Source organism: Zalophus californianus, chromosome 8 (genome assembly GCF_009762305.2).
Source record: "Zalophus californianus isolate mZalCal1 chromosome 8, mZalCal1.pri.v2, whole genome shotgun sequence".
Taxonomy (NCBI): Eukaryota; Metazoa; Chordata; class Mammalia; order Carnivora; family Otariidae; genus Zalophus; species Zalophus californianus.
In genome coordinates this window covers 33,150,333-33,167,463 of record NC_045602.1, presented here as the reverse complement: position 1 = coordinate 33,167,463, position 17,131 = coordinate 33,150,333, and the positions used below count along the sequence as shown (strand labels likewise).

The 17,131-nt window shown below is 39.2% G+C and overlaps 1 protein-coding gene across 15 annotated transcripts in view; it reads left to right on the top strand.

Annotated features, from left to right (window-relative positions):
* SLC8A1 (solute carrier family 8 member A1) overlaps nt 1-7,095 on the top strand; it is a 369,635-nt gene extending 362,540 nt beyond the window's left edge. For all 15 annotated transcript variants that reach the window (XM_027621068.2, XM_027621066.2, XM_027621070.2 and 12 more), the window contains one exon: nt 619-7,095. In XM_027621068.2, the coding sequence (XP_027476869.2) occupies nt 619-995 (377 nt within the window). In that variant the 3' untranslated portion in view covers nt 996-7,095. The remainder of the gene's footprint in view (nt 1-618) is intronic.
* The last annotated feature ends 10,036 nt before the right edge of the window (nt 7,096-17,131 follow it).

Below are 17,131 nucleotides of genomic sequence, written 5' to 3'. Positions count from 1 at the left end.
AGCTTTCCTATCCATAAGGCTCTAGGCAAACGCCAGCTATTACTATGGTTCAGTTAGCTTCAGTTCCACTGCTGATTTGCTCTTGAAGCTTTGGAAGGATCTCCTGATGCCTCACTTTTCTCATCTGTGAACTAGAGCTAATGATACAGAACCTTTTAGTAATACCCTCCAGCAGCCATTCACAAACTTTAGCGACCTACCATCTTTTGGGAGGTTGTTACAATGGATTCCTGGGCCCTGGTGATCCTGCTCCATCCCAGCTGGATGGAGCCTTGTGCTGTTCACTCTTACGATTCTGATGTCAACGGGCCACGATCACTCTGAAAAATACTGCCCTGCAAGATCAATATGACAAAGAACTGTGGTACTTGCGGGTAAAGAACTTGACCAAGATCATCTGGTCAGTAACACAGCCAACACCAAACCTTTGATTTCTGAGGTCTCGATCCTGTCGTCCTGACCACAGGACCGGGACCCCAGAGAACAGCAAAACCCTCTCCTGGCCACTGGGTTTCCACTGGGGGATTGGATCCTAGAGGACATGGCTGAACCTTCCAGCGCACCACAGGCCTCTTTAAAATACCGAGTGTCACTGCCTTTTTTCTTTTTCCTCCACAGACACATTTGCAAGCAAAGTGGCAGCCACCCAGGACCAGTATGCAGATGCGTCCATAGGTAACGTCACCGGCAGCAACGCGGTGAACGTCTTCCTGGGGATCGGCGTGGCCTGGTCCATCGCTGCCATCTACCATGCAGCCAATGGGGAACAGTTCAAAGTGTCCCCTGGCACGCTAGCTTTCTCTGTCACTCTCTTCACCATTTTTGCTTTCATCAATGTGGGGGTGCTGCTGTATCGGCGGAGGCCGGAAATTGGAGGTGAGCTGGGTGGGCCCCGGACTGCCAAGCTCCTCACATCCTGCCTCTTCGTGCTCCTATGGCTCTTGTACATTTTCTTCTCCTCCCTGGAGGCCTACTGCCACATAAAAGGCTTCTAAAGGAACAATCAGATATAGTAAATTTATATATATATATACGTATATATATACATAAAATATTATGTATAATGAACAGAGGAAACTGACATTTGTCCTGTTCCCTTACCTGCTGATGGAATCCAGCTTCAAGAGCATACTCTGTGCTAGGGCCGAAGTGAGAAACCATCACCTCCCATTCCCAGGGGCATCGTCACATTGAACAAAGGCGTGGAGGCAGGGGCATCTGTGCAGCTCAGCCCAGAAGGACTGTGTTCTCTCCAGGTTCATAAATCGTTAAGTCTTTGATTTTGTTTTCTGTTTCTGCTTGGTTTTGGTGGGGGCTGGGAGGTGGCTGATGTTTGACTTTTGTGTTCTGTCGTTTTGTTGGGAGGGTCAAAGCTTTTGTTTCTCTGGTGGGAGGTGATGACCAATCTAAATGCAAATGGGTTTTTGGTGAAAATTTAAATCATTACAATTACTCTCTCCAAACACTTTGAAAAATTATTTTGGATTCAGAAAGGATATGGGCATGGAAAAGCAGCATGTCTTCACTAGGTCACTAAATTTCATGCTTATCTCTGGAACATGAGCAGAGGTAAAGCTGCCTCTGAGAAGCAGCATGGGAGCTCGAATGCAGCCAGGAAGAGTGATGGTTCTAGATACAGTCGGATATTTAAAGATAGGATGCCTGGCACTCTTGTTCAACAGGTACAGGAATAATGTGCCTCGATTCCCAAGAACATGCAAAATCATTTATTTCGTATCTCTTTAGCTCTGGACTGTGATTAGCAAGGCCCTCATTCTGGTTTTCCAGCCTGGCTAGCCACCCCCTGCCCAGGCCCCCATCCCAAACCTCCTCCTCCTGCCCACCACCTCTCATGCAAATAGGAATAACCCCACTCAAAAAGCATATCATCCTTTTCCATTTGCATCACTGTGTCCCAGTCCCATGTTTGCTGTTGCCTGGGATCGTTCGTCAGTTTCATTTTCAAAAGCATCCATGGCTTGCACAGTCCTGTTCCAGTCATGACTGAACATTGGCTCCTTCTTCATGTGCCTGTTTGGGAATGTTGTTGTGATACCTGTTACACAGTGCATGGATGAAAAACAAAATAAGTGTATCTGTATATAGTAGAGTGTAGCGTGTACTGTTCTCCCATCCAGCAATGTTGACTGGACATTGAAGACATAAGTGAGTTTCCTTTTCACCTGAGTTGTAACTTTCGTGTTGTTGTTGAGTTTGATTTTACTAAGGACAAAAGGAGAAAATGGCTTATTGTTCATGGACCTGCACATTCATTTCTAAGAAGCAATAACAGTTCACTGGGAAGTTAAAGCTATTGAGAGGACAGCAGGCAAACTACCAAGTATCTGCATGGAAAATTAGCCATGTGGAATACACCAGAGGCCTCTAAACAGTCACCTGTTGATTCTGGAAGGCCAAGGAGAGAGGTATAGAGCAGTGGCTGGATTCGAAGTGCCCGGGCTTTGAGAGCCTCCGTTTCCATGACACCCCTGCCCCTAAAGTATTTATTTCACTTCTGCTCTGTCTGGCACAGATGGTAGATAGTGGTTTGTTCATTTTATTTTTTTATGTAAAAGGCTATTTTGAGCCCTGTTTCTTTCATCGCCCAGACTCCTCTGATTGTATCTGCAGTTCCTGAGTAGGAAAGGAGCCAGGGAGACCAATGGGTCTTTACAAGTGCATCTTCTGCACTTATGACTAAGGAGTAAGCAATTAAATGAGATTAGTGCCTCCCAGGAGGATTGCGCTGGGAGGTTTTTCACCCTGGAAAAGGAATGGCTCTTTCTATTTCAAAATACCAAAGAGCAAGGGTAAACCCAACATTCCAAAGTAGTGAATCCAGTAATGAGGAAAAATGGAATGACGTTGGTCCCGCCTCAGAGACTTCTCTATCTATAAAGAATCCCAGGCCAGAGACACCGCTGGCCCTTTGTATTGATTCAAAGATACCTAAGAGATAAAAGCTGTTCAGAGTTATTTCCTCTTTTTCTACTCAGTAATCATGATCATTCATCATTTAATAAACATTTGGTGACTGAATGAATAATTAAATGCTGGTTACTACTCAATATGCCAGGTACTGTGCTACTCTTGGGGCCTAAACCATGAACAAGATAGCCCAGATCCCTGCCCTCAGGGGGCTCACGGCTAATGTGATTGTGATTTCCATGGGTAAAAGTTAGCACAGCCATATGGAAACAGTTTTATCTTGCAAGGAAAAACACAATTACAAAACTCTTAACATAAACATGTTGAAATTGTCCCAATACAGTTGTCCAAATATCTAAGATTTTAACCAAGAGATAAAGCACAGATTAGGGGCAGAAGCATCCTATGTATCTTTGGCTGATCTTGCAGATATATACACCTCCCCATCGTAAGCCAAGAAAGGCAATCATGTTGGTGATCCAGATGACTGAAAAGGTCCAGTTAACCCCAGTTTTTATCTTTGTTGGTCAACAGTACTTTTCTACGCCCCACACCTCTACAGTTCCTCGTATCTCCAGGAGACTCACCCCAGCAGGCCATGGCCCAACACTGTGGGTCTAAGTCTTTTGGGGGCACATTCTAACCCATTTTTTTTTTTAAGATGTACTAAACGGAAAGCTAGCCTAGAAAACACCAAGTAAATATAGTCCAAGGATGTGGGTTGTTTAAACATTAGATTTTGCACTCAATTTTAGCCATATCTGGAACGTCGATAATCCCATAGCAAATTTTCACCGAGGACTTTCAGAAATTCTTGCCATTGAATTTTAATTTCAAAGCTTTTTGGTTTGTTTGCTTTTTCAAGTTTCATGTTATAGAGAAAATATGATTCTGATTGTTCAGAGTTGTTAATAATTGTAGTTGTGTAAAATTATTTCATTTTATTTTGTGTGTATTGTGCACAGCTTTAGGGGGGAAGTGCACGAATTGTGCCGTTCCTTATAAATGGTACACATTATTGACACAGACAAATAAAGTTTCTAATTGTTTCTGATTTAATCACTAGTGATACAGCATAATCTGTATGGAATGTTTCCTCTCATTGTCATTGACTTCATTTTTGTTTTCATGTTTTGAAGAAATAAAGACCAAAAAGGTATTATTGTGCAGTTGGTATCCTCATCCAAAAGAAAGAAAACAGATACCCAGTATTCAGACTCTTGCAAATGTCAACCCTTTGGTCATACAAGTTTTCCTTTTTAATGTCCCAAGAGAGCAGAGTGTGAGAATATGTGTCTATCTGATGGTACGGAGATAAATGTTGGATGTTTCTCCATTTCACTAATTGTTTTGTTTTTTTTTTTACATCTTTTAGCACCACTTTATCCTTTCTGCAGCCAAGAACATGAACCTATAAACAGTTACACATCAGACCACTTTTTAGCAGAATATTACAGCAAATAAATCAATCCCAATGAAACTGATCAGAAGTAACTAGTTGTTTCCTAAGGGATACTTAGTATCATATACTGTATTCCTCTTGATTCCCCAAAAAACTTCCTGTAATAATTTCTGATTAATTACCTGTTATTGACTTTATGTATCATATAGTCAAGAGTATAGGAAGAGGTGACACCAGAAATCAGCATTTGTGGAAAAAAAGAAATGTGACCTCTCATTTGTGTACTTATTTGCAAGCCTACATTAATAACAGTGGATTCAGTTCTTAAAATAGAATCTGTCCACTATGTACATGTAAATAATTTATTCATCTGATCATCTTTTTAAAATTTGCTTTGAATTCATTATGTCTATATATGATTATGTGTGGCACACTTTCACATATGAAGGAAATAAGGTATAACTTAAATATTTTCTTGGATCAATAATTAATGTCTCCTAGTTACCAATCTTTGGTTTAACACAAAATGAGCAGCCAACATTTATTTCTTCAAATACCAAAGACAGTAATTCAATGACCAGAGTAGTCTTCACTGTTTAACTACCCTTCAACAAAATGTCATGGCTCAATGATTCGCAACCTCTTATAAGCTAATTTTAGTTCAAAGATAATGAATGATTCAAGCCCACCACCAGTGAAGATTTCAGAGAGCTTTGCTTTCTATACAGAATAAAAGCAACAAGTAAAACTGTTTTTCAAAGAAAAAAAAAATATGCTCTTTTAAACCACCCTGCAGGTATTCTGATAGGTGGATCCCGTTCACAATGAGAATCCCTAACACAGCATCTTTCCCCCAGTGGTCTCACAGGTAACAGAAGCACTTTGCCTTTTCCACACAGGGCTAGATTCCTTGTTGATTCCCCAGCCCAGGATCCCTGATCCTAATCTGTCAAAATAGAGATTGACTGGTTTGTTCTACACACATCTGCAATTAGAAAAACAATAAATTTCCTCAGGTAGATGATGAAGCCTTCCATTCTCTAACAGTGACAAAACGTCACCGTCTCAAGAATGTAAATCAGCCCCTTTAAGACTTCTTTTAAAAAGTGTTTCCTGGTTCAAGATGTAGTGTGTCTTTTGATTCTGGTTTTCTGTCTCTGATCTTGGGCAGTTGCATTCAGAGCAAGTAGAGTATAGTTTCGTAACTTCAAGAATATTTGGCCGTGTCATGATTGACAATGCACAACCTTAAATCTCTCCCAAACTTACAAGTGGCACTCACAGCTTTTGTTATAGTAATCACTTCCCTTGGCAAAAGCATTGTAGCTATTGGTAAAATGTAGCATTTTAACTGATAAACAAGTGAGTGAATTATGTAGAAGAGCTTCACACAATCATATTTTTCTTACAGAGAAAGAAAGATGCTGTTATGAGTGCATTTATTAGCTTTCATTCAGATCTACCTACAGATTTTTGTTAATGGACTGCATTTCTGCTCTTCAATATTACATTTCAGTCACTTCTAGCTATGTTGTCTTGCACCCAACACATTGTAAGTGTTCGGTGGTCCAGATGGTATTCCACCTACAAGGACACAGGGAGGGGAAACAATTGCACTAGTTAGATATTTCATTGTTGGAACTTAATCAGGCCATGGTTAATCACCTCCCAAGGCAGAGAATGTCCCATAGAAAGAACCACCACGAGAGCTAGGTCTCCCAAGGGAGAGCACACTTCAGCTTTCCAGCCCACAAGAACTAGTGAGTAGCTTCCTATGACTTTTCCCCCTGCCTGCCAAGATGTCCAAAAAGATGTCCTCAGAGGCTCTACCAATTTTCACTTTTGTCAAAGTTCCTCTGATTTAATCCGAGGGACCTTTAAATAAAGTCATTCTATCACTATTTTGATGTATTTGTAGGAAAACATTACTTCATGACTTCAAAAGGCAACAGGACTTTGTAGTTCAAACCACAACTCATATCTTTACAAGGAAGACTTGCTTGCCCAGAATCACCCTATCTGTAATCAGTGAAGTACTTGACCTACTCACATTCTCTAGAATCATGCTGTCCTAACTTTATCAAAGATCTGGAGAGGGATTCACTGGAAATTGTTTATTCACCAAGGAGGATCTGGCCCAGAGATTTCCAAAGACCTCTCTCTACATTCCCAAGTTGAAATAACCCACTTTCAATTCACAGAACTTTTTATTAGACCCCTTGAACCCACATGGTAGGACAAGAGATAAATTCTCTAGGGAGAGCTTTCTTAAAAATGCGATTCTGTTTGTTATGGCCCTATTTTCTCATGTGAAGATCCTATTCTTTCTAATTGGAAGGAACAATTCTAATAACCAAATATATAACCGCTTTTCAAAATGTTTCACTTAGAAAATTAACTTTATAAATACTTAAAAGTTATATGACCTAGCCAGTTCAGAGAAAAATAATTTTCTCTATATGTACATTTCTCTACCTTCTTATACTTATCTTAACATTAAACTTTGAAAAATGCTCCAAAGAAGAAATCTTGAAAGATTTTACATTCTAATAATGTTCATGTAAGTGAATAATATGGCTAAAATAATGTTTTAGGAGACAATTATCTATGTTTTGACAGAACACACTTAAAAATGAGAGAATTTAGCACAAATGTGTGAGGTAATATTTCATCACAAATTATTCTTCTCTAAAATATTTGAAAGTCGGGCGCCTGGGTGGCTCAGTCGGTTGAGCGACTGCCTTCGGCTCAGGTCATGATCCTGGAGTCCCGAGATCGAGTCCCGCATCGGGCTCCCTGCTCAGCAGGGAGTCTGCTTCTCCCTCTGACCCTCCCCCCTCTCATGTGCTCTCTCTCTCTCTCTCATTCTTTCTCTCAAATAAATAAAATCTTTAAAAAAAAATAGTAAAATAAAATATTTGAAAGTCATTAACCCTAACGAAGATACACTTCCAGTTTCCAAAAACACTAGTACAATTTCAGCTTGTGATCTGTTTTTATATGAAAATCAAAGCTGGGCATACATAACTTTTGACTTTGGCAACCCCCCCCCCCGCAAAAGTATGTTTTTGGCCCTTTTCCATATTACTGAGTTATTTTTTGTAATACACTGGATCTATATAGGTGTCTCATAAAAATGCCTTCAATAATTTCCTTTTTTTTAGGCCAAGAAGTTTCTAAATTTTAGAACTTAACTTGACAATTTAATTTATAAAAGGCTGATTCCATTTTGACGTTATTAATATTTCATAATTTTAATATTTTAAATAATCATCAGATGGGATATTGAGCTTGAGTCTAACCCAAATAAACAATAAAGCCCAGAAAGACCTACCAGTAGTTAAAAGGCTTCTGAAAAACTGGTCTTTTCATGCAAAGCAAATAGAAGGGCTGTTTTGATCTTTTTTTTCTACCAGAGGTTGCCATTTCAACGAGTGTAAAAACAAAAAGTATTTGAAGTGGTAGTTTGAAGATTATTTTTATAAGAATTACATACAATTTCAGCATTAAATCTCCTCTATCCCATCTTTTCCTAGGGCACAGAGATACATACATAAATACAAAAACAGACAATGTACGTCAAATAACTTGAACTACATTTTTGGATGTCTAAGATTACCCTAAAAGCCCATGTCAGGTTAAGTATTCCTTTTAGCACATGTCTTTTATAAATGAAAAAAGGAGAGAAATACAGAAGGAAACACATTCCTGATTTTCTTTTTTTGTGAAAGATGCACATTCAAAGTTGTTTGAAAACTGCCTAGAATGTTAATTATATGGATCCTTCTAAAAACGTAAGTAGATCTTTCAAAGAAAAAGATTTCATTTGTCTTCCCTTCATTTAGCAAGCATTTCTGATAGGAAGTCTTTAGGATCAATTAGGGCGCTCCTCTGACTTTTCCAATTACCTTCTGTTATTTGGAGGGTGTTGAAAACTGCTCTTGAAAAAACTTATGCTCGTCTAGGTCAAATCCTGGGGGATTAAAAGGATGAGATTTTATATTTTCCCTGGCAACACAGCACTGAGCAGGCAGGCTCCCCTACATCACTTGACATTTTCTAGAAATGTGTTTTGGCACAACAGGAACAAAGGAATGAGACTCCTACCCACTTCTGCCATAAAATCCTAATCATTTACCACCACAGATCCTCCACTAGCTATAATTTAACTTAGATATTTTCACCGAAGCAACACTCAACTTTCAAACTTTCATATACACTGGTTGTGTGGTGCCTAGCATTTTCCCTCCAAGATCTTATTAACAGGCAAACTGACCCTTTCAACTAACGAGTAATGAAGTTTCTCCAAGGGGTCCAGTCAGGGTGAGGAGTGAGTAGAGAGGGGGGTAGTAATATTGATGTCAGATCATTGGAACCTATTTAACCAACTGCTTCATTACATATTGGACCTCGTTTGGGACTCTGACTATTGGAAATACTGGAAGGACTTTATCTTATTGCTATTTCAACAAAATTTTTGTGGTATTGGATCTAAGTAAAGGCTAACATCATGCAAAAACTGAAAGTCCTTTATTAGCTCTGTTATTGTTACATTTTCTAAGAAAATATTACCCTTGAAGTTGCAATCTAAAGTTCTTAAGAACAACAAGGATTGTGCTGCCCTTAGTAATCCCTTAGGAAATTTGACACTTCGAGTCTTCTTTGAGACAGATGATACTGTGGTAAATGTATGCATGTGGCTTAAAATATTCTTGATAGTCTCAGGTTGTCCTCACAGATCTGCATAGATTTACTTTTTAAAAAATGAGTCTCTTTCTCATCAAAATGGATTGGGAAGTTCTCCAACCACTGGTTTCATTTTGTTGAAAAAAGGAGTCTAGCACCCAGAGAAGCTGTGAACAGTAGGGTTGCATCCACAACCCTTCTTCTAGGCCCCTTTGCATATTCCTGACTCTTAATCCCCGTGGCACAGCTTTTAGAAACAACTGTAGGTGATGGGAAAGCCAAAAGAAAAGGGTTGTGCTCACTTTCAAAATGGACTAAATCTGCTTATCACCTTGAAAATTTTGTTTAAATTTTGAAACTTTAAACACCAAGAGGGATGCTTTTAAATGCCAATTCTGAAGTCAAGATCACATTTTTTGCAAAGCCATAAGGAAAATGTATGTTAATTATTGAGACATGGGATTTAGTAAAATCAGTGCCCAACCCTTGCCCCCCCCCCACCCCTGCATCCCATTCACACAGTATTTAGAGGCAAACAAGCAGCTGGGAAGGGGAGAGAAATCACTATCAATGTCCTAAGTCATATCACCATTCAGTTACTAGATGGGGTCAGGAACTAGACAAAATAGATGGGACCAATACTAGCTCTCGAGTCTGATCACCACCCTTGCTCACCCCCATTATGGATATGGTCTATGAACATTAGAATGATGCCAGCGTATTCTTTTCACTTAATGCGAATATTACCTACAGCGATTCCTCTCTGCTCTGAGCCAGGCTGTTTTGTTTGTTGTAAATCTTTCCAGAGTTGTGCAGCTCAGTCAGATACTGGTTGCCTGGCTGGAGAATGAACTGGTCTTTTCAAACCGGTTGCCATGGACCCAATTTTCAAAAACACTAAGAAAGCAGCATAGCCAAGTGGATTGGACCTAGCAAGGAGTCTAAACTTAAAAGGAGTGCAAGCTTGTATTTTTTCTTCCTGGCCAGTACTCTCACCCTCCAACTCTAGAGCTCGTTTCATTAGTAAAATGAAAATAATAGTTTTGTTGCTATTGAGAAATCATACCTCTTTAGAACTTGACACTTCCATTAACCAAAACCAGATCCATATGTAGTATTATTAGGACTTTACCCAAAGACAGTTTTCTGTTGTAGAGAAACCAGAACTGGTTTGGGTCCCTTTAAAACAGACAAGATATTTAATAACATTCGAAGACAATGAAAAAGGTTCGCTGCAGGCTTCTGGGCTAAAGGGGAGGGCAGAGCTTCTGACAGACTCTCTTGATGTTTTGTTCGTCCTTGTAAGTTTTTATCTGTCATGGTTCCCAGTGGAGTATTTCCCCATACTTATTCTGTGGGAGGATACTGACATAGCTCCAGACTTTGCCTTTTATTTCCTAATTCTCCCAGGAGAAACAGCCATTCCTTAGCTTCTAATACAAAGAAATAAGAAATGACAGCTGCCGTCACTGGTTGATTCACAAGTTTTGTACAAAAGTGGAGACCATTCAGAGTATCTTTATAAAGTATTTGAGGAAACATTTCCAGCTCCTAATCAAAAGTCAGAAATTGCTTTGACACTAGGATCTTAAATGTCACTTTATCTTCCTGCCTGGTCCTCACAAATCAGTAAGGGTTGAGAGATGCAGAGTGTGTTTGGACGGTGCTAATCAATTAAAATTCAGATCTGGATACCGGGGCTAGATAAATATCAAATGGCAAATTACCTGAGGAAAAAAAATCAGAAGTTAAACCAAAGAGGGCAGAAAATTAGTCAACTTAGCAACTATGTCTTCCAGAATTGTTGATTCACTTTATATCCAGTCAAAACTTTAAAAAAAAAAAAAATCTATATAGTCAAGACTGTGAAACAATTTTTAAATCAAATGTCAGAGTCTATTATATTTTTTTCAATACTACAATTCTTGTAAACCTCAAGCATTTATTGTGTGCAAAGTATTGTATTAGGCACCCTGGGAAGATACGAAGAATTCAAGACAAAGTAGTTTTAAGAAAATTAACACTAGGGGCGCCTGGGTGGCTCAGTCATTAAGCATCTGCCTTCAGCTCAGGTCATGATCCCAGGGTCCTGGGATCGAGCCCCACATCGGGCTCCCTGCTCAGCGGGAAGCCTGCTTCTCCCTCTCCCACTCCCCCTGCTTGTGTTCCCTCTCTCACTGTCTCACTGTTTCTCTGTCAAAAAATAAATAAAATCTTTTTAAAAAGAAAGAAAGAAAATTAACACTAGTCCTGAATTCAGTTAAGAAGAGGCCATGTGGCACTCAAATTAACCTTCCATTTTGTTGGAGACATTTTATCAATTTCAGACTGCTTGATGGAACCATTCTGAAACCTTTCAAGAAGCTTTTCTTTAATAGAAATACTAATTTTCTTAACTTCATAATCTTTCACCAATGAGATAAATGATTTCAGACTCAACTAACAGATCCTGAGTCTACAATGAGCCAAATTCTATGTGAAGCTGACATATGGTCTTTCACATTTCCAGTTGAAAAAAACTGATTACAAAGATCATTTGTCTCCCCACTCCTGAATTTTTTTCTATTGGGTGTTGATACTAAGACATCACTGGATTTTCTTAACTCTGCCTATTGCTCTTTTGACTTTGAGGCATCTGGCTATATTTCAGTCAGTTACAACTCCAGCTGTCATATTTTAACAGCCAACTAGAAGAGACTTCAGTCCCCACATCTGAATACACAAGGTTCTCTTCATTTCAAAATCAAATAGTCATCAGAGAAGAGACCCAAAGGCTCTCCTCTTCTGAAAATTGGTATTTGTTTCAGAGGGTTATGAATCTTCGGCTCTTTCTGAACTTGAATTCCCTCATCATTAAAGGAGGGACTTTACCTTTAGCTTGCTTTCCCAGAATACATCAAGCCCTACATAATCTGTGGTTCCCTGTTATCATCCACTGGGTATGGATGAAGGTGCTTTCCACTGTGAATCAGTTTCTCCCCATAATACTTGATTGCAAGTGTCAAGCCAATAAAACCACATTAAGTCTGATGGGAATTTAAAGGTCTATTTGAAATAACTCTTTGTGCGCTGCTGGAAAAAAATTTCCATTCCCAAACAGGGAGTGAAAAGTTTCTCCCTTTGGGGTAAACTTACAATAGAAAATTTAATGAGATTGGAATGTATTCCACATCAGTGACCTTTATAAGGCTGAATCCACTATCCTTTTAAATGTAAACTTTAAGTTCACACAATTTCCCATAATAATTCCACTTACTTTTCATTCTTTGTACTCAATGACAATCTTTTAGGAGAGAGACTGACAGCAGTTATTTTATACTAAAGTGAGTGAATACAAACAGGATGCGTGTTGACCAGAGAGAAAGATATTAAAAGATTGTAAAGGAAGATGAAAAAGGAATTTCATTTGCTCCAAATTCAACTCTTTCTCAAGCCTCCCTTGTTACAGAGAAAATGACCACTCAAAAAGCTTTTACAAAGACTTAAATCCCACCCCTAGCAATCATCTGGTTTGCCCACAGTGCAAGTGCCTCATTAGCAATCTGAAATTACACACAGTTGGAGAAAATATAGCAAGAGAATGTAGGCATTGCCACGGGGAAAAGAAAAAGCAACCATGGTGAACTCTGCCTATATAAACAAAAAAATGTTTTAGTGGAATAAACGTAAGCTTTCTCTTGAAGGAATCCCAGTTAGAATGTCATTAGAAATGGCAAAACCATTTCAACATCGTAACAGTCATATATTCCAGCTTTATTAGCACTGAGGCACGATGCCAAATTTGTCAGGGGGAAAGGTAAACAAACGTTCCCAGCACTGTAACAGATAAAGTGATCTCATGAACCTCCCTGTTGAGAGAAAAAAAATAGGTAATATTTTTATGTAACTATATTAATGTCTATGACTTCCACCTAGGGAGAGAATGATTTTTTCTTTCTCATTACTAATCTTTCTATAGAGCTGCTGTTCAGTTGCAGTAGGCATGGTATTTTTATATTTTGATAAGTCCCTCACATTGACTTTGACCCCTATTTCACATTTGATTAGGAGATCCTAAATTGGAAAGGTAGGATTTTCTGTCTTTTTTTGAACAAATCTGCACCATAAGCATTTTCTAAAGATGACTGCCTTAAGCCATCTAAGTGGCTCTGTCAATCTGGTAGGTGCTTAGTGTAAGGCAGAGAAGCTGTGAATAGATTGAGCCTCCCTTCTGCATAGGCACCTGCTCATTCAGACCCTCATGTCTCTTGCCCCTCAAGTCCTTGTACCAATCCGGTCTCTCGAACTGACCCAGCTCCACCTGTCAAACAAATGGCAGTCTCTACGTGCGCTGACAGTTTGTTTAACTTAATTCCTCATCAGCTGCATTTCTCTGACGTTCTTGCCCTCTCTTTACTCATGTAGGTAGGTCCTTACATTTGATATACATATATTTAAAAAAGATTTTACTAGAAAAAAAATCAACAAACCTTTGTGCTCAGTGAAGAAGCTGCGAACAAACTTTACTATTATGTTAATCACCTTGAGGTAATAGGGAGAATATCACCTGTGTGGCAAGAGAAAACCTTAATGCTATTACTAAAATAATACCCTCTGCAGGGAAACTGTAAAGTCTTCTACAAAGCCTTTCAAAGGGGGCCTGGGTAGCTCAGTCAGTTGAACATTCAACTCTTGATTTTGGCTCAGGTCATGATCTCAGGGTTGTGAGATCGAGCCCGATGTCAGGCTCCGTGCTGGGTGTGGAGCCTGCTTCAGATTCTTTCTCTCCCTCTGCCTCTGCCTTCTCAAAAAAAAAAAAAAAGGGCCTTTTAGAGACTCATTTAATGGTATGGAAAATATTCCCTTCAGAGGCAGTTCATAAGTTAAAGCACAAGTTTGATTCACATTTTACTTAAAGGTTTGCACTTAAACTGCTGGACCTTTCTCTAATATTAAATTAGCATCTATTGAATCTGTCCCTTACCTACATTATAAAAATGTCTTATGGGGGGTGGGGGATCTAATACCGACCTTCACCTTCCACAGGGAAAAGCTTTGTCTTGGGAGCACATTAAGGTGATTTGGGTAACTATAGTGTGTTTTAGAATAAGCTACAGCAGTGATTCTCAACATTTGGTCCCCAACAAAGCAGTATCAGCAAAAACCTTAAAATTTGTTATTTATGTAAATTCTCTGGTCTCACCAGAGACCCCAGCCCAGACCTATGAATCAAATTCTAGAAATGGGCCCAGGAATGTGGCCTCTGACAAGCCCTTAAGGATGATTCTGGTGCATGTTCAAGTTTGAGAACTACTGAACAGCGCTCTGAAAGGTCCAGGAAAGTTACTGTCGCCAATAAACTCTGCTTCCTCAGAGGAAAAAGCTTAAAAGCTTAAACGGCAGGTTCCACGTGGGCCCAAAACATTCTGATATATGGACAGAAATGTTCACTGTTTGGACTTAAAGTATAATTTGGAGGCAAATTATTCCTTACAAATATTAACTGAGTTTCAGGCAACCTCTCCAGAGAGATTTCTAATCAACTTTTCTAGTTCTTTCAAAAAACCAACAACTAATCTGCTTTGCTTGACTGGCCCAGGGCCCCTAGAATGACCTTGGACACTTTCTCTTGATTGATGAGTTCTGGACCATTTGCCTTAATGCTACACCACCGTGTATCAGTACTAAGTTATACTTAAGGACACAGTCTACTGGTTTAAAGACTGGGTGTAAACTGATTAAGCTAAAATGACTACTGGTTATGAGTGAATTTGGGTTTAGAAGATAGTTTCAAAGGCTCAGTATGGCTTATCAAACCCGGAAACCACAGACAACGTAGACACCATCCCAAGTCCCTCAGGAGCTCCTTTCTAGGCTCTGTCATTTGAATTGGTGCAGAAATGGAGTGGAGAGTCAGCAAGTGACTTTGTTTATAGTCAGGTCTTGCAAAGAGGTCTTGCAAAATAGAACTTAAGATTGTTATTGTGTGCGTACATGTGTGTATGTTTCCTAAAATCTCACCTCTAAAGATCACACGTATAGGTACTTAAAACATCCATATACATTTTTCCCCCTTTTTGCAGGATCCAGAGAAGTAATTCAAAGTGTACAAAAGGTAGCCTAAAATGGAGGCTTAACAATGATATTCTGGAGAATTCTATAACTGTCACTCACTCCAGGCCTCCCTTAAAAGGAGTCAAATTTGTTGGATATTTTGGAATGACTGCTTTTTCAGGAATTACTGAAAAAGAATAACTGATACATCATAATGTGTTCTGCCTGCTTCTCTAAAAATATGTGCTCCTCTCCTGTTGCTGGTCAAAGTTTGAGCATTTGAGTGTCTGTGTTCTGTCTCCAAGAATATTTCCTCATTGGCTCTTTCCCCATTATCCTATTTCTCTTTCATACCTGATCACCAAATAGCTCCAGCTAAAGCAGTCCCTCCTTCCTCCATCTCCACAATTGTATAGTATCCATTTACATATTCTTTTACTAAAAGTTAAAGTCTAAGAGGATGCTTTCTAGAATAATCACCAATGTCAAGACATTGGTAATGGGAAGCACACCTTTACGCGGAGGGCGGGGTTGGGGTGGCGCTGAATCAGATTGCCTGGGATTCAGCCCCTCCAGAAGGCCTTGACCTTCTTCCAGAACTTGAGAGTCTATTGTGTTATTTTTACACTCTTAAACCCAGGGCAAAGTTACAGTGGTGGCTTGCTTTAGTCCACAACCCATGGTTTGTGTTACTGGCTCAAGTCCTAAAACCTTGAAAAAAACCTGGAATAAAAATTTCTTTCAGAAAGATTAGGGGGAAAAGTTATATGCTCTAAAGACTCTTACTCATGAGGCACATCAAAAAGGCCTTGGTATTAGAAGGTAACAGATAATTGTTTTTGTCTCCCAACAGTTTTGCCTTTCAGGGCCATTCTCAGTGATTTTCCTAGGTCAGTGGTGCAATTCAACACTATTCTAATAAGCCATAATAATTGTTGGCACAACTTTTTACAACGGGACTTTCCTGGGTTTTATCCATTATTTTTGTAGACAGTGGGAAGCTCATGCTGAGAAGACCATCGGTAGCTTCCCAGACAAGGGCAAGGAAAGGAAGTAGCATCTTGTACATACTGTATATATGTTCTGCTCTGTGCAACTGCAAGTATTCTAAAGAGGGGCAAATGAGAAAGGAGAATTTAGGCAGGAAACTAATTTAGAACTTTTCTGTTGCCTTTGATGGTTACTGATGGCAAGTCGTGCCCACTGAATAAGCCTGGTAAAGACTTTTATAGTAAACCGAACTCATCCTGAGGCAGAACAGGCAATCCATAAAGAAAGAAGTGGCAGATCACTGGGCCAGAAACCACCTCTCCTGAGGAGGTAATCACAAATTGCCTGCACAGGGCAAAAGAAGGAAAAACCACTTGTTCACATCCTGTATGTGCAGTTTAAAGGACCCATTACAAATAACTTTCAAACACAGAGAGGGGGAGAGTGGGAAGGAGAGATTAAAAATGGAGAGGAGGCGATTTTACCTTGAAAAATGAAATAAGCAATCCTAATATTCCTCTAGTTGATCCTGAAAATGTTCACATGTCTAAAGCTATTTATAAAGTAACTTCACTGCACTTAGAAATTCCTGAGTGGTGGTATGCCAGTAATGCATTTGGATACTTGAGTTTTTCGGTTTTTACTCTCAATGCCAATGAATGTTATCTCTAAACTTGCCATTCTGAGTACACACAAACACACGCAACTACATGCACACAGATATTAAGGTAAATGCATCATCCATTACTCATTTTGTAGGAAACACTATGTATAAAAAGATTCCAGTGGATTCGTTCAGTGTATGTTAATGATAACATGTAGTGGGGAATAAAGGTACTCTCATATCCTCCTTGCTGACCATATTGTTAAAATTATAATCTTAAGCAACACTGTTAAAAAATGCCTGTGTAAAATATCTTCTCTAGTATCAATGAATCGATATATTTTGAATTCAACTTTCAAAAATATGTGCTAAACTTAAATATTTTTATATCTGTGGTGTTTTCCCATTAACTTACAGTAGTGAACAAGTGACCACACCCCTGATACTATCAAGAGGGAAAATGTTCTAAATGAAAAGTAGAAGGGGAG